This window comes from Capra hircus, chromosome 28 (genome assembly GCF_001704415.2).
Source record: "Capra hircus breed San Clemente chromosome 28, ASM170441v1, whole genome shotgun sequence".
NCBI lineage: Eukaryota > Metazoa > Chordata > Mammalia > Artiodactyla > Bovidae > Capra > Capra hircus.
Genome location: NC_030835.1, coordinates 36,665,149 through 36,687,628, shown reverse-complemented (window position 1 = coordinate 36,687,628; position 22,480 = coordinate 36,665,149). Strand labels below are relative to the sequence as shown.

General features: G+C 45.6%; 1 protein-coding gene across 1 annotated transcript in view; it reads right to left on the bottom strand.

Moving 5' to 3' along the window:
- The window catches only part of NID1 (nidogen 1), a 99,396-nt gene continuing 77,268 nt past the window's right edge, over positions 353-22,480 (bottom strand). The window contains exons 13-20 of the mRNA XM_018042466.1: positions 20,982-21,200; positions 18,371-18,543; positions 12,587-12,713; positions 7,410-7,581; positions 6,062-6,219; positions 4,793-4,916; positions 3,417-3,529; positions 353-2,442 (exon numbers count right to left, since the gene is read on the bottom strand). Coding sequence (XP_017897955.1) covers positions 2,321-2,442; positions 3,417-3,529; positions 4,793-4,916; positions 6,062-6,219; positions 7,410-7,581; positions 12,587-12,713; positions 18,371-18,543; positions 20,982-21,200 — 1,208 coding nt within the window. The 3' untranslated portion in view covers positions 353-2,320. The remainder of the gene's footprint in view (positions 2,443-3,416; positions 3,530-4,792; positions 4,917-6,061; positions 6,220-7,409; positions 7,582-12,586; positions 12,714-18,370; positions 18,544-20,981; positions 21,201-22,480) is intronic.

Sequence of the window (22,480 nt, the reverse complement as noted above, 5' to 3'; positions counted from 1 at the left end):
ACTCACTGGAGAAGACCCTGATTCTGGGAGGGATTGGGGCCAGGAGGAGAAGGGGACGACAGAGGATGAGATGGCTGGATGGCATCACCAACTCGATGCACATGAGTTTGGGTGAACTCCAGGAGTTGGTGATGGACAGGGAGGCCTGGAGTGCTGCGGTTCATGGGGTTGCAAAGAGTTGGACACGACTGAGTGACTGTACTGAACTTAAGTTTGCAGACTCACTTGGGGAAAAAACCATCCCTTGTAACACTAGGGGCTAAATAGGTTTTGCAGATTATTAAATGACTGTCTTTCCATTGTGAATCTGCCTCCTGAGATTAAGTATCTTCATTCAAACAAGATAAAAGACTTTTTTAACAAAAAAAGTTTATTTTCTGCACTAAAATTTATACAGCTGTAAACTCAAGGAGTTATCCAATACTTGTACAAATCTGGGGAACAGTTAATAAGCACCTTCAATGGTTTCCACAGTTTAAGAATTTGCTGTTTAAACAAATTTTAGAATGAATCTAGCAAAATGAATAAAAGTTATAAACATTATATAAAAATCATGACAAAACATTTGATATAGAGGGTTGGATATGGAATGATAAATAGAAAAGGAAAGTTAAACTAATTTATGTGGTTGGGCTACATAAAAGACTCATGTGTTCCCCAAACCTTGTGATTCTTGGGGATATAGCTGCTTCTCAAAACAAACTCCAATTATTCAAGGAAAGGCTCTTTCCACTCAGGCTCCTATGTGCTGTAGAAAAGCAGTGTGTTAAGGGGGAGTTGAGGGTACTGAGGTTTGCAGATTAGAAGAGGGATATCTTCCTTAAGGAGAAAAACAGGGAAATTCTTCCATGTCTTTAAGCATAGAAGTGTCCTCTGACAAAGAACATATCATATTTTCTTTGGCATTATTTAAAAGCTTTTCTTATTGCTATTGTTAAATCTTCTCCTTTATCCTTCCTCTTGGGTCTTCCATTTCTGCTCTTCATCAATCTCTTCGTGATACTTTTCACTGAGTCTTCTCACTTCCTTAACCCGATCTTCACTGACGCAAATTCCTTATCCTTAGCTTTCAATTCAAAATTTCCATTCTTTTAGGACTTTGGGAAATAGTCACTGCCTCCCCACCACCACCCCCCAACCACCACCAAATACCACTAGCTATATATGGTCAGGAGATGTTTTCTAAACAAGCTCTAGAAAGATAAATGTGAAATGTGGTAATGGTCCTTTTAATTACACCAATGAGGAACAAAGTGTCTGGAAGACTCATATAAATATTCAGTTTGGCCTTCTTGGACTGTGTCTTTGGATGAGAATACAGTGAGCAAGGGCCATGGATGGAGGATGAACAAGAGAGCACAGAGCTCACGACTGATTGTAGATTGGCTCTCTGGGGTGGAGGACAGAGATGAGGGACTTCAGGGGGTCCCCAGTCCCAGCCTGTATCTCAGATGGGTCTCCATGTGGAGGCTGGACACAGGTGCCAGCAATGGGGCTGTGCTGCCCCAAGAACCAGATGCTAGGATCCAAGTGCTCTGGATAAAGAGGAATACTTTGGTACTCTTTGGTATAATTTAAGGCACATCAATAAAATCCCCATCCTCAAACATCTGACTCTGCACCTTGAATTTCTCTGGACACTCTTGATTTAAGCTTTTGACTACCAACAAATACTTCAGAAATGCCAATAACTTATCTGGGAGAGGCTGCTCAGTATCATCCACCAAATACCCATATATCTTTTGGACACGATGAGTTTTGACCAAAAGGCAGGGCTTGCTCACATCCTGCTTTGGGCAGGATGCAGGCGATATAGAACTCAGGGGTTAAATGCTAGGAGTATAAAGAGGGAAATCAGAGCACCAAGAAAAACTGTGGGAGAGCAAACTCCCTCCTTTGCTCACAGCCTCGATGTGTCCAGCAGCTGAGGGAACAATGGGTGTCTCAAAGTGAGGCTGAGCTCGTAAGGCCACAAAGAAGGGGGGCAGCTCAGGCCCTGGGAAGCTCTGCTCACCATGGGGGTATGAAGGCTGGGGCCAGTTTCCAGCACCAGGATGGGGCATATAATCCTCACTCAGGGCTGTATAAGCTAGTCTGAGGGTTAGGGTCAGGGAGACTTTGTGTAGGAGTAGAGGCTTTCCCATTCCAGAAGCTGAGGGCATGTGTTTTGGGGAACAGTGAGGGCAACGCTGTTGGGGCTCAGGCTGGGTTGGACCTGGGCCTGGTGGCCATTCAGCCACCAGGTCAGACAGTTTTCAGTCTGGACCCTTTCAAGAAGGGTGCTGCTGTGAAATACTTTGGAGAGCACACAAGGAACTCTTCATTTCTGCTCGATACAGTCAACTCCCAGGGTGTTGTCAGGGCAACGGCAGGTCCTGCTTCCTGGGGTGGCCAAGCAGAGGTGGGTGCAGCCACCATTGTTCACTGAGCAGTAGTTGTGACCTGGAAAAGGCAGAGGTAAGCTCAGTGGTTCAATCAGTTAAGAGAGTGACCTCCATACTAGCCCCCTGTTCGGACTCTGGAAGGCCAAGCTTATGGGGGGGTCCTGGAGAACAAGGAAGCTGTATAGAAATTTTAACTCAGCTTATCTCCTGGCTGTTTCCTCATCATTAAGGATTTGCCAAATGTGCAAAAACCTTGATTCCTGATCTGGGGGATATGCAGATTTACCAACAAAGCTATTAGCAGAGCTCAGGGAGGGTTTTCCAGCTCTGGTCATAACATGGAGCTGGAATTTTAAAGCAGAATGTGCTTTCTATGCAGCTTGGCCACTTCACTAGCGGGCAAGAGGGAAACCAAGAAGGAGGAAGCCATAGCATAGACTCTGCAGCCAGGCTGCCTAACTTACCCCCAAGTCTGCTGCCATGAATACTGGAAGTGATCGTGTGACTCTGGGCAAGTGGTTTCAGTATCCTCATTTATAAAGTGGGCAAAATAATAACACCTACCTCACAGGGCTGCTATGAGGATTAAGTGAACCAGTGGATACAAAGCATGCAGTGACTTTTAATACATGGGATGTACCCAGCTCACAGGAAGTATCACATCCATGTTTGCAGTTATTATGACTATCAATTATTATTGTTGCTGTCTGGCCAAATGGATGAACTTTTAAAGCAGGAGAGACCCTAACACTGCTTTTCCTCCTTGGAGCCTGAAGACAGCATACTTTTAGACTCACTCCAAGAGTCAAAACTTTTCCTCACCCTTATCCACTATCTATTTCATTCCCTACCATTTTCTATTGATTCATCTGGTTTACCTACTAATTAATGAAGACCCTTGATGGAATGGACTAGGTCTCACCTGCCCTGTGATCAGGGCTACCAGAGGCCATATAGGGGGTGGCCAGAGTGTGGGCTCTGAGCCCCAGGGGTCAACCCAGCCCCTGACTACATAGAGCACAGGTGAGTTACCTTCAGGACACTGCGACAGGGCGGAAGTGATGCCATAGAGCCGGGTCTGCTTGTGGGGGTGGAAGGAATCCATCTCTTTGGAAACAGCGAGATCTACAGCGACCACAGAATTCCTAGAGTGTCAAAGGATGGAAAGTTAAGACATATCTAATGGCAGGATTTCCCTGATGGTCCAGTGGAAAAGACTTTTCACTTTCAATGCAGGGGGCGTGGTTTGATCCCTGGTGGGTGAACTAAGATTCCCTCATGCTATGCGGCATGGCCAAACAAACAAAACCCCAAAATATACTAACAACAAAAAACACATCTAATGGCTTAAACTTTTCTCTACAGGGCAACCCCTTTTGTCGCTTGGAGGGTAAAGTGAACGTGTTAGTCTTTCAGTCCTGTCTGACTCTTTGTGACCCCATGGGCTGTAACCTGCCAGGCTCCTCTGTCCATGGGATTCTCCAGGCAAGAACACTGGAGTGGGTAGCTATTCTCTTCTCCGGGGGATCTTTCCGACCCTGGGATCGAACCTGGGTCTCCTGCATTGCAGGTGGATTCTTTACCATCTGAGCCCCAGGGAAGCTCTTGGGGGACAAACTGGAGGCCATAAACGGCTTCCCAGGTGGCTCAGACAGTCAAGAATCTGCCTGCCCATGCAGGAGACACAGGAGACGTGGGTTTCATCTCTGGGTTGGGAATATCCCCTGGAGGAGGAAATGGCAACCCACTCAAGTATTCTTGCCAGGGAAATCCCATGGACAGAGAAGCCTGGTGGGCTACAGTCTGTGGGGTGGCAAAGAATCAGACAAGATAGCACAGACAGACGTGAAAAAAAAAACCAAACAGATACATTGGCCTTACTTCCTAGCCATCCCTCCCTCTTCCTGAAGCCTGCAATTCTCTGGCTTCTTAAAGAAAGGACAAAGGTCAGCTAGCTCTGCCCTATGGCTCTAAATCCCAAGCTGGGAAATCCACTTTCTATACTGAAGCGCCTGCCACAGCCGCTGGCTTGGTTTAAGCCTACTTTTCTGCAGGAAAGGTCAAGAAGGAGCTTTGGGAATACTGCAGTTTAAGAATTATAATAAAATAGTGGCATGGAGTAGGCATGGTCTCTCCCAGGGAGAGAAGGGACACGCGCAGTGAGTCCCCATTTGTGGACTTGAAGCTGCCCATCCAAGAGCATCCAGATGATGCACGGCACGCCCTGCTTCCCTAGGGTTACTGCCCTCTCCTTTCTTGCCCTCCTCTCTGACAATCAGAGGGCGAGGCAGAGGGGGCATCTCTGGAGGCGGGAAGGTCAAGCCAAGAGGCTGCTTGGAAAGGGTGTGGCCTCCAGAGAGGGCAGCAAGGCAGGTCCCCCAGCCCCCGCGCTGCAGCAGCTGACGTACGTCTTCCAGTCTGTGTAGTACAGATTCTTCCCGAAGCTCGTGACGGCGAAAGGATACTGCAGCCCTTCAAGAACCTTGCGTATGTTGGGCTGACCGGGGTTCAGGCACTCAGCCCGATGGGTGCCTGTGTGGGGTGAGAACAAGTCGTCCATTGTTCACACAAGAAATGGCCCCTTTGTGTCCAAAACGAAAAGCAAGGAGAGCAAGCGTTACACGCTCAGATCCGAGAGAACACAAGATGTGCTCTTCTAACCCGGGAAGTTGCCTGTTCATCCTCCCACGCCCCTCTCATTGCTCAGTGCCACCTCCATCCGGTACCCACACCTGGTTCTGATGGGGAGAAGGGAGCGAGAGCAGAGGAAGAGCACCCCATTTCACCCATTTCTGGAGCAGCCAGGGGCTTAGTAAGAAGGAAGCCATGTTCCAGCTTCTGTCCAAATCCGTCCTGCCTGAAGCCTCTCTAGACCTTCCCTCCCTGTTTTCAGAGCCCTTAGAATTGCTAAGCTGCTCCCACTGGGTGAGCAGCTGCGCACAGCCGCGCATCAATGCCTGCATTATGACCAACTTAAGGCTTGGGTTTCCACTTAACTGTGCCTGCTTTACTTCCTGCATCTCCCGTGGTACCTGACAGTGTCTAGAACGAAGGAGGAACTCAACAGAGACTTGATGGATGATTGACATTCTTTCCCAACTGAGCATCCTGCCCACATCAGGGGCACCCCACATCTGCCCAGGCAGGAGCACACATCGGGACTGCCTTCCTTTATCTTCCTTGGCTTCCAGTCCTGCCTTAGCCCTGCTTGGGGACAAGCAGGAGCTACAAAGATGTAAGTCATGAATTGCTTAATAGGTACCAGGATGAGGACAGGCTCTGGGGGTCAGCAAACTTTTTCTTAAAGGGCCAGATAGTAACTATTTTAGGTTGTGTGAGCCAAGAGGTGAAATCAAGGACATTATACAAGAATTTGTATAAGCTTTTAAAATGTAACATTTGAAAATGTAAAAACCTTTTACAGCTCCCAGGTTATACCAAACAGGTGGCCATACCATTTGGCCCCAGGCTATAGTTTGCTGACCCCTGACCTGGAAGATTGAGAATACTCCCTGGGCTACATCAAGCTGTGGGAAACAGTTTCCAAGCAAAGATATGCAGCTGATGTTTGTGCAGAAAAATAGCAGTTCAATAGCTACTCTCGATAGTACAGTGGATAACAATGATTATTTGGTAAAAAACGAAGCCCTGTTCCGACCCAGGAGCCAGGCCATTACCTGCATCCACCCAGCAAAGCTGAGACGAGTAGGCATCGAAGGTCAGCCCATTGGGCAAGCCCAGGTCATCCTGCACCAGGATCCTCCGGTTTGTGCCATCCATGTAGGAAGTTTCAATTTTGGGGTTATCTCTGTTCCAATCTGTCCAATAAAGATTCCTGGAGGAAAAGGAAGTGAAAGGGGAAGAGAAATAATGAAGATGTATGAGAAAAAGTTCACTTAAAGACACTTAAAAAGAACCTATGATAGGGAATTCCCTGGCGGTCCAGGGGTTAGAACTTTGCATTTCCACTGCAGGGGGCATGAGTTCAAAACCTGGCCAGGGAATTAAGATCCTGCAGGTCATATAGTGCAACCAAGAAATTTAAAAATAAAATAAAAATTAATGGCTATAAAGGATCTGGAGGTGCCAAGACACATTGCCTTTTTAAAGATCCCTCTATTTGGTTTTTCCCTTGAATCATTCTGTTACTAACAACTTCACTTCCCTTAAATATAACTGACATATCTCAATGAAACTGTTTTTAAAAAATAGAGCGCCATAACTGACATAAACACATGGGGATTCTCATATGCTGTCAGCACTCAGGAAGGTGAAGCAGACCCAGAGAATGAAGCCCAGAAGCAACGCTGGCAGGATAAGTGGTCAAGGCACCTGAAATCAGAGAGGCGGCCAAATGGCCACAGAACAGGAGATGTGGTCTCACGTCAAAGCATCAAGGAGACATGAGCCTAGGGTGTAAGACTCAGAGCCTGCAGTGAGGGAAAGAATGTGCTCACAAAACCCCGAGGGAGGGCCCCCAAGCTGTTCATGCTGGGTTGGGCCCCCGGAAGGAGCCCCAGGGGGACAGTGATGCTACCTTGATATTCTTCTGGGGTTGATACAACTTAAATATTTGATTAACATTCAATCCAAGTTGAAATATCCAATTTCTCAGCCATCAACTTACAAAGCTCTTGGTAAAAGATTTGAAAGTGGAACATGGTACTGAGTTCATGATTCCGGTGGATTATAATAAATGTTCTGGCTTCACCTCAGATATCTATACGCCACCAACTGTGGACTCATTCATCCTAAACTCATTCATTTCAGGACAGCAATGCTGGAGTTACAGTCAAACTTTGAGAATATGCACAAGGGCAGATGTAAATTGAATAGACACACACACAGATTTACACAAAGATACCCTTTCACGGGGGCTTCCCTGGTGGCAAGATCCTCTGGAGGAGGGCAACCCATCCCAGTATCCTTGCCTGGAGAATCCCAAGGACAGAGCAGCCTGGCGGGCTATAGTCCACAGGGTCACACAGAGTTGGACACGACTGAAGGGACTTAGCACGCACGCACCCTCTCATGGAATCTGTTACGATGCCTCTGGGATTCACCAAGTCAGTCTCAAACAGCACCCGGCGCTGGGTCCCATCTAGCTTCGCAACTTCTATCCGATCCAGTTGAGAATCCGTCCAGAAGATGTTGCGCCCAAGGTGGTCAAGAGCAATGCCTTCGGGGCTTCCAAGATCTAGAAGTAAACACCAAACATTATTGATTTTTTTTTTAATGAGTAAGATGAGGTTTTTTTGATTACTCCATGCTACTTCATCTGGCATCAAACCCTTGCACTTTGAGAAAACCCATGGGAGTGTTAAATGCTTATTAAGATAAATAACACTCAGGGACGAATGTTACACTGCTACTCATTCCCTTGATGGTCATCCATTTTGGGAATGGATGGATGGGTACCATACTGGGAAGCCAACCCATACAGATGCTGAAGCTGTGGCCCTGCCTTCCAGGAGCCCGCAGCCAATCACAGCTCAGGCTGAGTTCCAGGCTCTGTGGAGCATGGAGCAGGAACGCTGTACTTAGCCTGGGGAGACCGAGGAACACTTCCTGGGGGAGGCAATGCCTCATAAGGCTGGCTGCTGCAGGAACAACAGGGCTTTCTCAGGCAGGGATCCCGGTCAAAGCTTTCCAAGCAGGGAGACCAGCACAGTGATATAAAGGAAGAACGGGTATGGCTTGAAGTATACGCTGTCATTCTGTGTGGCTGGAGACCCCGAGGGTGGAGAGTGGCCAGAGATAAAGTTAGGATGCATGCGTTAACAAGCTTAGAGCTCATCTCTTATGTAAAGGGGAGGCACAGGAAGATCTAAAGAGGGGGAATGGGACAGACTTATCTTATTCATTAGTGGGGCAAAATAGGTCATTGCCGAGAAATAATATATGCAAGAAATCACAGCTGTTATTACTTTCATACAAGTGTTAAGAGTACAAAGAAGGGGTATCAGTGATTGCAAATAACACCCCAGAAGTCTTTACTAGGCTCTAAGTAACTGATTTTCAAGCCAGGGGTTGCCACAGTATAAGCTGACTGCAATGCGAGCCTTTAGCACCCACCAAACCTAATCAGGAGTTCAAGATTGCAATGATTTCCTGACTATAAATACAACCAAATTAAAAGCTAAAACCCTACCAGGGTTTTACTGGGGTCACCTTGGACTCTTTCCCCTCAGCTGATTATGGAGTTGAAGGTCATTTAGTGCGGCTGGAAGTGGAAACAGGAAGGGGACGAGCCAAGGATGGGGCTACCCTGCCCCAGGGACTTGGTATAAACCATCCCTGCAGCACTGTGTCCCTTCATCAATAGCGAAGCAGTCCCAACCCTCAGTCCCCTCCGTATCAGCTTTCACTAAACTCCTACGATGATCATGACTATGAGTGACGGAAACATCTAAGCCCCCCTGAAGGACTCCCACCAGAGAAAGCTTATTAAGACTTAGAAACAATCGTTTCTAATTCTAAACAAGGTCTTTATTATTCCAACTCAAAGCAAAGATTTATAAAGTACAACAAACTGGTTCCAAATTGGGAAAGGAGAACATCAAGGATGTATATTGTCACCCTGTTTATTTAAATTACATGCAGAGTACATCATGCAAAATGCCAGGCTGGATGGAGCACAAGCTGGAATCAAGACTGCCAGGAGAAATAGCAATAACCTCAGATATGCAGATGACACCACCCTTATGGCAGAAAGCGAAGAAGAACTAAAGAGCCTCTTAATGAAAGAAGAGAGTGAAAATGCTGGTTTAAAACTCAATATTCAGAAAATGAAGATCATGGCATCTGGTCCCATCACTTCATGGCAAATAGATGGGGAAACAATGGAAACAGTGACAGACTTTATTTTGCGGGGCTCCAAAATCCCTGCAGATGGTGATTGCAGCCATGAAATTAAAAGATGCTTGCTCCTTGAAAGAAAAGCTATGACCAACCTAGACAGCATACTAAAAAGCAGAGACATTACTTTGCCAACAAAGTTCTGACTAGTCAAAGCTATGGTTTTTCCAGTAGTCATGCATGGATGTGAGAGCTGGACTATTAAGAAAGCTGAGTGCCAAAGAACTGATGCTTTTGAACTGTGGTGTTGGAGAAGACTTTTGAGAGTCCTTTGGACAGCAAGCAGATCCAACTGGTCCATCCTAAAGGAAATCAGTCCTGAATATTCATTGGAAGGACTATGCTGAAGCTGAAGCTCCAATACTTTGGCCACCTGATGCAAAGAACTGACTCATCTGAAAGACCTTGAAGTTGGGAAAGATTGAAGGCGGGAGGAGAAGGGGATGACAGAGGATGGGATGGTTGGATGGCATCACTGGCTCAATGGACGTGAGTTTGGGTAAGCTCCGGGAGTTGGTGATGGACAGGGAAGCCTGGCGTGCTGCAGTCCATGGGGTCACAAAGAGTCGGACACGACTGAGCGACTGAACCGACTGAAAATATTTCCCACATCCTTGGAGGCAAAGAGACAGTGAGACTGACCACCAAAGACCCCTTCAGACCTCCAGACAAAATCAGAAGAAATCATTCTAGGGTATATTTAGAACGAGAACATCCTGTCTAAGAGGCATGGGCTATTCAGAAATGGTGGGACCAGGGAAGGCTGTTTAATGAGAGTATCTTTACAAGTTCCCGGAAGGAACTCCTTGCCAATTGTCTTTTTTGAAACAGTCTGGTCTTGACGTCAAACCCAAGAGCAACTAGAACTCCTCCCCCAACCAGAAAAATACTTCTTTATAGGCTAAGGAGCCAAAGGAAAGGCCTGGAAAACCTCATCCTTTCCTGTGAGTCAGGGCAAGATTGGAAAACTGCAGGGCAATATATTCCACACTGATTGTATCAAAAGGAAACAGATGATGATACTTTTTAAAGATATCTGGCTAGGACTTTAACTCAAGGAAAAACAGAGAAGCCCGGGATTCAGACATTATGAAATTAGGAAGAAAAAGAAAAGATACCCACTGCCATTTTCACTCACTAGGAAAATACCATGATGAAAACGTAAGTGGAAGCTTCTTTCTCTTTTTGGAAATTAAAAAGACAATGTATTCCTAGTGATCTTTCTTCTACAAAGATCACATTCTGATTTAATTCTGTGTTTTCACAGTGGGCTTTTGTCTGGAATGTTTCTTCTGGTCTTAAAGCTTTCTTGGATCATTATCAGTTCCAAAAACAACAGGAAATAGCAAACGATGACCTACTCCCCACTTCCTGTGGGTTTTGAAGTCAAATTACTGATAATAGAAACAACATTTTCAACAACATTAAGATGCAAAAAGGCATCTTCAAACTTGTATTCATTAGAAACTTCATTCCATTCATTAAAGCAAGCCATGAAAACTAGCAGACATTATTTAAATAGCACGTTGGCTTCCAGAAAAGTATTTGAGGTCTGTGTCCACAGTCGACCTGTTTAACTCAACCTCAGCTTAATTCCTGCTGTATTATCTCTTATGAAGGAGCCAAGGAAGGAAAAATATATCCCAGGGGCTGTTCCACAGGCACAAGGGCCCTTCTGACACTATCAAAAGTTGTAGGGAGACATTAAATTAGAAAAGCTACACTTAGCCCCTGGAAGAAAAGCTATGACAAACCTAGATAGAGTATTAAAACACAGAGACATCACTTTGCTGACAAAGGTTTGTCTAGTCAAGGCTTTGCTTTTTCCAGGAGTCATGTTCAGATGTGACAGTTGGACCATAAAGAGGGCTGAGTGCCAAAGAACTGATACTTTTGAATTGTGGTGCTGGAGAGGACTCTTGAGAGTCCTTTGGACTGCAAGGAGATCAAACCAGCCAATCCTAAAGGAAATCAACCTGAATATTCATTGGAAGGACTGATGCTGAAGCTGAAGCTCCAAAACTTTAGCCTCTTGATGCTAAAAGCGGACTCATTGGAAAAGACCCTGATGCTGGGAAAGACTGAAGGCAGAAGGAGAAGGGGACGACAGAGGATGAGATGGTTGGATGGAATCACCGACTCAATGGACATGAGTTTGAGCAAACTCCAGGAGATGGTAAGGGACAGGGAGGCCTGGCGTGCTGCAGTCCATGGGGTTGCAAAGAGTCAGACACAACTTGGCAACTGAACAATAACACTCAGCCCCAAGCATCAGTAAAAAGAAATACCAAAGAGGCTCAAATATTTTAAAGACGTATCTTTGCTTTTTCCCCCAAGCCAGGAAGTCCTTAAAGATGTACCTTTGAGTGTTTTGCAGAGAAAACAAGATGATTTTACATAGCACATATCATTGGCATGGCAATGTCTTTTGATTGAAATTTTCTGCAAGGCAGCTGGTTAAGTCACAGACTGAGCAATGTGCAATATTTGACCTTTTCAGTAGAGGAGAATTTTTACAGTTCCTTGGACTTTTTGTCATAATGGACTTGAATCTTGATAAAACATATCCATTTAAAATAGTCTTGACTTGTTGAATGTAGGCATTAAAATAATAGAGTCCTTGGCTTAAATTGGCACCTGTAAATTAAGGAATTGAGGTTAAATGTTGAGGGGTAGGCTGTGCCAAAGTGTCATGTGGTTTACCATTACTGATGCAACAAAAACAGAAATGTCTGTAAAAGTTCAGCCTAATTTGCTGTACTCCTCTGGCAATCTGAGCAAGGTCCAGTGAGGGTGAGATGGAATAGAGGAGACCCACCCCACCATGAGGTTACAGGTTGAAGTGATAACCCTTCAAATTGAAAACTGTCTTGGGAATAGACTCACCTCTCAGGGACAGTATTTGCCAATATGCTTGTGACCCTCCCGTCTTTATGATTTTTCTGTTTATTGCCTAATGGACCACCCCAAGGGGCAGACAGTCTGAAAATCAACTCGAGGCTCAGCAGCCAGAGGGAGATGCATTTATCCAAACTGGATGGTTGAGTTTAGCCTTTATTATTCCTCAAAACTGGCTACATAAGCTTTCAGAGATAGGCATGGACATATACCCTGTTTTAATTTTATTTCAGCAACACATCCCAGCTAAGATGTTCATGATTTAGTGATGGGTCCTTGGAGAACTATTCAGAGAAGGCTAGAAAGGGTGATGTTTGGGCCCAAGAACCCAACCCATCTCCAATCACCATATCCTGCAAGCAACCATACACTGCATGACTCTGCTCTCTCCCAAGAGCCACGTGGGCTACTAAAAGCAAAACCAAGAATGATGCTTGCTTGCCCACCTTGTCGAATGATGGTGGTTGGCTCTCCGCCATGCAGACTGGCTCTCCCGATGGAAGGTTGACTGATGTCAGTCCAGTATATCATCTTGTCCACACAGTCGAAGGCCAGTCCAATGATGACTTTATCCTGGAAGTGCAGACCAGTGGTGAGAGTGGTCCATCTACTCGTGCCTCATGATAGTAGGAATCTTTCACGTGCTTACAGGCGTTTGGACACCTTTCAAAATGAACTGTCTTCAAGTCTTTTGTCCATTTTTAAAATTAAATTATTGAGTGGCAGGAGTTCTTTATAAACTTCAGATAAAAATCTGTTATGTACAAAAATCATATGTGTATAAGTATGTATATGTATGGGGCTTCCCAGGTGGCGCTAGTGGTAAAGACCCATCTGCCCATGTAGGAGACGTAAGAGACATGGGTTTGATCCCTGGGTCAGGAAGATGCCCTGGAGGAGGGCATGGCAACCTGCTTCAGTTTCTCTCAGCAAATAGCACTTTTTCATTTTCTTAAATGATGTTTTTTGGGAGCAAAAGTTTTAAATTTTTGTAAAGTCCAATTTATTATTCTTTTATGGATGATGCTTTTTGTATATTATCTAAGAAACCTTTGACAAACTGAAGATCATAAAAAAGAAATAAAACACATAAATATTGGAAAGGAAGAAGTAAAATTATTCTATTTGAAGACAATATGATTATTTATGTAGAAACTCCTGGGGAATCGATACTAATATTTTAATTAATAATTGAATCTAGCAAGGTTGCAGAATCCAAGACCAACATAAAACTGTATTTCCACATACCAGCAAGAAGTAGAATTTTAAGATAATAATGTTTATAATAGCAAGAAAACCAAAATATTTTAGGCTGAATACTATAAAACATTGCATAGCAAAATTAAAGAAGATGCAAATAAATGAAGAGATATTAGTTTAATGGATCATGAGATTTAACACTGCTAAGATATCAATTCTCCCTAATTAAGAATTAAAGATCCAATGCTATCCATATCAAAATCCCAGAAGGCTTTTCTTTCTTTCCTTTTTTTAAAGTAGAAACTTACAAGTTCACTCTAAAATATATATGGAAACATAAGTAAAGTCCCTGGACACCAGAAAAGTGGAAGACCAGGAAGATGTTTTAGGGGAGAACCAGTTATCAGCAAACACTTCCCCTTTAGAGGTCAGGTCATAAAGGACACAGAGACCCTTACCTTACACCATATACAAAAATAAGCTCAAAATGAATCAGAAACCTAAATGTGACAATTAAAACTATAAATTTCTTAGAAGAAAACATGGTTGAAAGCCTCATAGTGTTTGATTTGGCAATAATTTCTTGGCTATGACATCAAAAGCAAAAAATAGGTAAATTAGATCTTATCAAAATGGAAAACTTCTGTTCAGTAAAAGATACAGTCAACAAACTGAAAAGGTAACCAGCTCATGGAAGGTGAGGAAATATTTGCAAATCATGTATCTGATGAGGGGTTGATAAAATATATGAAGAACTACAGCTCAGCAACAACAACAAAATAACCCAACCAAAAAATGGGCAAAGGACATGAATAGATATTTTTCCAAAGAAGATATGTAAGTGGCCCTTAAGCACATGGAAAGATGCTAACAAAGGTCCATCTAGTCAAAGTTATGGTTTTTTTCAGTAGTCATGTATGGATGTGAGAGCTGGACTATAAAGAAAGCTGAGCACCAAAGAATTGATGCTTTTGAACTGTGGTGTTGGAGGAGACTCTTGAGAGTCTCTTGGACTGCAAGGAGCTCCAACCAGTCCATCCTAATGGAAATAGGTCCTGAATACTCATTGGAAGGACTGATGATGAAGCTGAAACTCCAATACTTTGGCCATCTGATACAAAGAAGTGACTCATTGGAAAAGACCCTGATGCTGGGAAAGATTGAAGGTGGGAGGGGAAAGGGATGACAGAGGATGAGATGGTTAGATGGCATCACCGACTCAATGGACATGAGTTTGAGTAAGCTCTGGTAGTTGGTGATGGACAGGGAGGCCTGGCGTCTGCAGTCCATGGGGTTGCAAAGAGTTGGACAGGACTGAGCAACTGAACTGAAATGAACTGAACATCTCATTCACATTCCTTGTGAATGTGAAGTGAAAGTCACTCAGTTGTGTTCAGCTCTTTGTGACCCCATGGATTATATAGTCCATGGAATTCTCCAGGCCAGAATCCTGGAGTGGGTAGCCTTTCCCTTCTCCAGGGGATCTTCCCAACCGAGGGATCGAACCCAGGTCTCCCACATTGCAGGAGGATTCTTTACCAGCTGAGCTATAAGGGAAGCTCCGTAATACTGGAGTGGGTAGCCTATCCTTTCTCCAGGGGATCTTCCCGACCCAGGAATTGAACTGGAGTCTCCTGCATTACAGATGGATTCCTTACTAACTAGAGAAATGCAAATCAAAATCACAAAATACCACTTCACACATATTAGTATGGCTACAATTAAAGAAAAAAACAAAATAATAAGTGTTAGGAAAGTAGCAGGGAAATCTGGAATTTTTGTGCTCTGGTGGTGGGAATGCAAAATGGTGCAGTTGCTCAGGAAAACAGTATGGCAGCTCCTCAAAAAACCAATAATAGAATTACCATGTAATTCCGTGTCTGGTTTATTTCCAAAAGAAGTGAAAGTAAGGACTTGAACAGATGTTTGTAAACCCATGTTTATAGAAACATTACTCACAGTAGTCAAAAAGCAGAAGCAGCCCAAGTTCTCCACTGATGAACAGATAAACAAAATACGAAATATCCATATGATGGAATATTACTCGGTCATAACAAGGAAGGAAATTCTGACACATGTCACAATATGGATGAAATCTGAAGATACTATGTTAAGTGAAGTAAGCCAGTTACAAGAGAGCAAGCAAGCACCGCGAGGCATTTCCCTAGAACAGGCTAATTCATAGAGATAGAAAGAATGAAGTTCCAGAAGACTGGAGGAGGAGGAGGGAGTCATTAGTGAAGGGATCCAGAGTTTCAGTTTGGGACGATGGATGGTGATGACGGTGGTATTTAATGCCACTGAACGGAGGCATTAGGTACAGTTAAACTAAAATACCTAGATGGTAAAAACAGATAGCTAGATAGAAGTATCCATAAATGGATAAATGATTGATAAATAGATAATAGATAGGAAAGACACAGTGAATATTGTTTCAGCACCTTCCCCTCCACGGATCACATCTCAGCTTCTGCTTCTCACAGCCTCATTTGACATTTAAGCCTCCCCCCGGGTGTTGGGGGAATGGCTTTCCCGACTCCTACTACCTGGGAGTGTGTGCTGGTGGATACAAGAGAAAAACAATGATTGCCCCTTGAGGGATTTGTGCTTCAATGAGGCAACAGGACATCATAAAGATCACTTAGGCATTCCTTCAGTAAATACTTCTCAAGTGGCAAACACTGTTTGGGGTCTGGAAACACCACTGTGAAACAAATACCTCCATGAAACAGACGGACAATTTCTGGTCTTGGTGTGCTCGTATTCTTTTAATTGGGGTATAGTTGCTTTACAATGCTGTGTTAGTTTCTGCTGCACAACAAAATGAATCAGCCGTGCGTATACAGCTATCTCCTCTCTCTTGGACCCCCCCCCACCCACCCACCCATCCCCTCTAGGTCATCGCAGCACTGAGCCGAGCTTCCTGTGCAAGACAGCAGGTTCCCGTTAGCTACCTGTTTTACACATGGGAGCGCACATGTCAACCCCAATCTCCCAGTTCATCGTACCTGCCATCCCCCCACCCCCACCCCATCCACTCATCCGTTCCCTATGTCTCTGTCTATTCCTGTGTTGCAAATAGGTTCATCTGTACCGTTTTTCTAGATTCCACACACATGCTTTAGTGTATGAGACTTGTTTTTCTCTGATTTATTTCACTCTATATGACAGACATTAGGTCCATCCAGGTCTCTATTCTTGGTGGGAAGAGATACATGAGATAAAGAACATGTACCCTGATATACAATGTACTGAGTAGTGCTGAGTGTTTGCTAAAAGACAGAGAAGGGTGACTGGAGGCTGCAGGCTGAACAGGGCAGCCAGGACAGGCTTCTCCCAGAGGTGATGTGCAGCAGAAATTTGTGGAAGGTACATGTGGCCGTGTCTATGTACATGTCAACCGTGCAATGTGCCCGTGAGCCGTGCAAGGGTCTAGAGTGAGAAAACTGCAGGCAGGGGACAGCAAATGCAAACGCCCTGAGGTGCAAGCGTGTGTGGTGAGCTGAGGATCAGTTAGAAGGCCAGAGGGCTGCAGCCAGTGAGTGAGGGGGCAGGGGTAGGAAATGGGGTTGGGACAGGTAGCCAAAGGCCGTGAAAATAACTGATTTTTTTTTCCTCTCGGTGAAAGGGGAATCCATCAGAGGGCTTTGTGCTGGGGAAGAACAATCAAGGCTGCTTTGCAAGAGGCTTTTGAAAAGCATTTTTTTTTTTTTTTTTACCATGGATGGACCTAAAGATCTCCAGTAAGTTAGTAAGCCAGAAAGAGAAAGACAAATACCATCCAACATCACTCACATGTGGAATCTAAAATATGACACAAGTGAGCTTATCTATGAAACAGAAACACATCCAGACAGAGAGCAGACTTGTGGTCGCCTGGGCAGTGGGGTGTGAAGGGGCAGGAACGGGAGTTTGGGATTAGCAGATGCAAACTATTGTGTAGAGAATGGATAAACAACAAGGTCCTACTGTATAGCATAGGGAACTACATTCAATATCCTGTGAAAAACCATAATGGAAAAGAGTGTGAAAAAGCATGTATATATGTGTGTGTGTGTATATAACTGAGTCACTTTGCTGTACAGCAGAAATTAACACTACATTGTAAATCAACTATACTTCAATAAAATAAAATTTTAAAAAAGAGGCATTTTTACTTTGCAGACTTTTTTTGACCTTGGTCAAAAAGAAGAGTGGGTGTGGCCGTGTGTGGCATCTGTGATGTGGAGATTGATGCAGGAAGAGAAAATAGGGCAGGCAGCAGAGACAGGGGAGTGGGGAAGGAAGATGAGAAGAAAGCAACATTTCTATCCAGAATTTTCAAGAAGGCTCTGCAACCAGCACTGAGGGGTGATGAGGATTTCTGCTGGACTTTCATCTCCAAGGCCCAATGGACCACTCGCTGCTACTTCTCCCCTCCTTAGAGGACCCTGATGGCCCACCAGTGTCCTGGCACCCCTTAAGTCCACAGTCGGAAGCCTCCACCAGTTCTTAAGTTTGGTTTCCTGGCAGAGGGTCAGGATCCCAGCTAGAACAACAGCTTCTCAGAAGTGTCCGACCTCTATCTAACAGACAAAAATTCCCTAGCTCACAAAACACATCCTTGAAGCTTTGAAAAGCTCTGGTTACTGCCTCCTCTGCCTCCTGCCAGACATGAGGATCTTGAGTTGAGTGGCTGCCAAAAGATGAGTCATTTTGTGAATTTAGCAGGGATGGTGAGATCAAACCTGACAGATGCTCGCAGATAAGATATAGTAAGCGCAGGTGATGCCCCCCACTAGGGGTCAGATTCCAAAGTGGTCTCTAGCAGGCATTCCGTTTCTGTTCCCACCCTTGAATCTCCTGGGGGGAGGGGAGGGGACTTAGGAATAAAGTGGTCTTATTTAGAGATGGACACCCAAGGTCACACAGAATGAAGAGGCCCTGGGTCCAGGGATCTAGTCCCAGTCCCTGGTCTGACCACACCCTGCTTGTTGCTCTGGGTCATGGAAGCAGAGACTGTCACTGAAGTGCCATCAGCCAACACTCACTGGGGCGTGAAGCAGTGTCTTGGCTTCCGACTTGGTCATGGTGCTTCCCTCCAGGGGAAGGCGCTCTATCTTCCCTGTCTGGGCGAAGAGAAGATGGGTCCCGGGAGGCGGGGGGATCACAGCGGTAAGGACCGGGGGTCCAAAGTGAACTGGAGGAGCCACTGTACTCAGACCTGGGTGGGAGGAGATGGCATTGAGCAAGTCCCGTATGCAGCAGGAACGCACAAATACACACGTGTGGGCACATGCACAGGCTCACACACATGCACCCACACACCCTGGTCACGTCACCTTCTCGGCACCACAAACTGCACAATCCCACGTGCCTATTAATGTCTGAGAGCACAAGGAGCAGGAAGACCGCAGCCAATCAAAGGGCATTTGTGATGAGGATGACACAGGGCTTGAGTGTAACATTAAACGTCGAGTGGGGAAAATGGCTCAGCCTCCCCCTTAATGGAACTAACCTGGCTATGGGTGCCCTGCTCTTGATGCTGGGCATCCAGGCTGTAGCAGCAATCCAAAACAAAGAAACAGCAAAATCCCTGAAATCCTGGCCACAGGGAACTTGCACCCCCATGGGAAGCTGCTGAGTATTATCATGCCCAGTGGACTTGAAAGTCTAGGCAAGTCCATCAGAGTGGACTTGCCCCGCTCACCCGATCCCACGGGGGCAGGAGGGTCTCAGGCCCCACAAGCAGGAACACAGTCCTTCGGGACTTTCTAGGACAAAACGAGGGGGGAGGCTCATCCTCCCTTAAAGGCAGCCTTGCCTCCTACCTGCTGACCTGCATGTCCAGCAAAGCTCTGGCTCACCTGACGGGAGAACCTCCCAGGAGGGGACATGCACCCTGGCTGAGGGTAAGGAACACACAGTGCGTGTCGGGGAACCTGGGTCCCTGACCTGGTTCAGCCACTCACCACGTGGACACATTATGGACCTCTGCAGTGAGAGGGCGGAACCAGCTCATGGCCAAGCTCATTTTCAGTTCTTTTCTCTGGTCCATCTTGCCTGTTATACCCACTCAGTGACATAAACCAATCTGGTGGATCTCTTTAAATCTCTAGAATCTATCCCTCCAAACACACTGCCTGCACCTCAGGTCAACCCTCGCCATTTCTCACCTGGATTAACTGTAAATACTGCAGCAGCCCCCGCCTCCCCATGGCCATGGTCTCATTCCTTCCTCTCAGCTCTTCTAAAACTGGAACCTGGTCACATCAGCACCTGCTCAAAACCCTTCCTGGGCTCCCCCCTGCTCTCAGGATCAAGGCAGATCCCTGCACAGAGCCTCTGATGTCTTCACTTCCACTCTGCTCCCCTGGCATGGGACACAAACTCCTGATGGCTTCCTTCCTGCCCCTCAACCTGCTCCTTCTACCTGGAGCACAGATCTCCTCAACTCCACTTCCCCCGTGCAGGTGACTCTGGTCCTGTCAAAACCTTGGGCCAGGCAGTATTGCCTGCAAAGCCTTCCCTGGCCAACCCACGACCCCACCAAGTCAGGGACACTGTGGTCCCTGCACAATCACATGTGCCTATTAATGAGAGAGGAACCCTCTCTCTCAGGGTTCCTTTCCCTACCCTGCCTCTGTTTCCCTGCCCCCTGAGGTTCTAGGGCCCACACTGGGGCCTTTCCCTCTGCAGGTGCCCCCAAGACCATGGCATCTGACACACCAGCTTAATGCTGGCTGGGTGGGATAATGAAGTTAGTGAGTGATCCCTTCTTAGCAGCCTCTTAGCAGCTCTGGGAAACTATCTGGTAGGGGATCAATTTATGATTATTGGCTATCTGGTGAATGGAGATGTCAAGAATGATTATATTCGATTTTGGTAATTTGTGACAATTAGCATTTTCTACATCTGGGACTGAATTTTCGAGCCAAGAAGCATCCTAGAGATTATTTTGCTCAAGTGAGATGTTGAAGGCAAGGACGCAAGTGTCTGTCCAGTGCCACACAGCCTGGCCCCAGTCCCAACTTGGTGCCTTCCTACCAGCACGACTGTCTCAGAGCCAGCTGGCACAAACCTTTGTGGCTGTTGGTTCCTGGCATCATTACAAATGGATCAAGTACCTAAAGGTCCAGGCACAACCTTGCAGGAGGCCGGTGTGACATAAGAGTTCCATGCCTGAGTAACAGGGTGCTGAGGAGGGGCTCTGGTTGGTCTCTCCCATTCCTGCTATGCCCCAGCACAGAGCCACTGAAAGGCCAGGCTGCCCAGCGCAGGGTTTACCCAGAGGAGCCCCAAGCACACACACACACACCTTCTGCTATCAATTGCAATCTTATCCAGCAAGCCTTGCCCATCATTTGCACAAGACCAGGTTTGCACCAAAAAGGAAAAGAAAAGGGTGAGAGGAGGGAGAGGGTAAGTGGGGAGAAAGAGGGTGAAGAGGGGTGTGAGAGGGTGAAGAGGGGTGTGAGTTATGGGGAGATGGAAAAGGGGGCTGCAGAGGGGAAAGAGGAAGGGAGGGGACAGGCTTTGAGTCAGTGGAGCAGGTCAGGATTCAGGGCAGGTAGAAAGTGCCAACTGTGCCCCAGGCAAGGGTCCCCAGCAATGCTCGCGGATGCCCAGACGTCCCATCTCCAGCGCGGCTCTCCGACTTACATGGTGGCCTCATCCCAGACCCAGTCCTGGTCCCCTCCACCTCCTGGCCGTCACGGTCCACACACCAGCAGTAGCCAGTGCTGCTGTGGCACTGGGTGGGCACGTAGTGTCCCTGCTCATCACATTCGGGGACGAACAGCCCAGGGGGCTGGGGCCGCGGGGAGTCCGCCGTCCCGACGACACGCTCCCGCTCCTGCTGGCATCGGGTTTTCTCCACTCCTGTTAAGAGAGAGGGGCAAAAAGAGTGTCATCAGCTCAAGCCCCCACACCCAGCTCGGAACCTGGGGAGCTGCCTGGTCATTGCCCTGTTTTGTATTATTAATTAAAAAAATTTTTTTGTTCACCTTTATTGAAGGATGTTGACTTACAGTATTCTATTAGTTTCAGGTACATGACAATGATTCAAAATTTTTATAGATTATACTCCTTTTAAACTTATAAAATACTGATTTTATTCTCTATGTTGTTGCTATCGTCGTTCAGTCGGTCAGTCATGTCTGACTCTTTGCGACACCATGGACTGTAGCCGGACAGGGTCCTCTGTCCATGGGGTTTCCCAGGCAAGAATACTGGAGTGGGTTGCCATTTCCTCCTCCAGGGGATCTTCCTGACCCAGGGATCGAACTTGAGTATCCTTCTTGGCAGGCAGATTCAAGCCAACTCGAAAGTCCTATATTCACTATGTTGTGCAATATATCCTTAGAGGTTATTTAAAAATTTTTTTTAATTTAATTTTTACTTTATATTGGAGTATGGTTGATTTACAATGTTGTGTTAGTTTCAGGCATACAGCTAAGTGATTCCGTTATACATATACATATATGCATTCTTTTTCAGATTCTTTTCCCATATAGGTTATTACAGTGTATTGAGTGGAGTTCCTTGTGCTCTGGGATGTTTTATTAATTAAAAATTTTAAACATCATTATTAATTAGTGGACTTAACGGTCAAGAAGAGTATGTCTACATTTTCTTTTCCTTTCTAAGCCATTTTTTTCAGTTTTGAAAAACGGAGGCAAAATGGACATAATATATAATCAACCATTTTACACTGAACAATTCAGGGGTAGTTAGTGCAGTCACAATGCTGAGTGACCACCACCTCCCTCCAGTAGTAGCAACACATTTTCCTCACCTCAAAAGGAAATCCCAGATCTATTAAATAGTTGTCTCCACTTCCTCCTTCCTCCCAGCCCCTGGCAACCACAAGTCTGCTTCTGTCTCTATGGATTCACCTATTTTGGTTTGTTCTCATAAATGGAATCTTACAATATGTGGCCTTTTGTGTCTAGCTGCTTTCACTCAGCAGGCTGTTTTCAAGGTTCATCCACATTGTGGCCATGTAACAGTACTTAGTTCTTTATTCATAGCTGAATAACATTCTCTTACATGTCTACGCCACATTTTGTTTACTATTCATCGCTTTATGGACAGCACTGACATTTGTTTTAAGAAACTTTAAATTTTTCTTAAATGTGTTCTTTTTGTCATCACCAGCT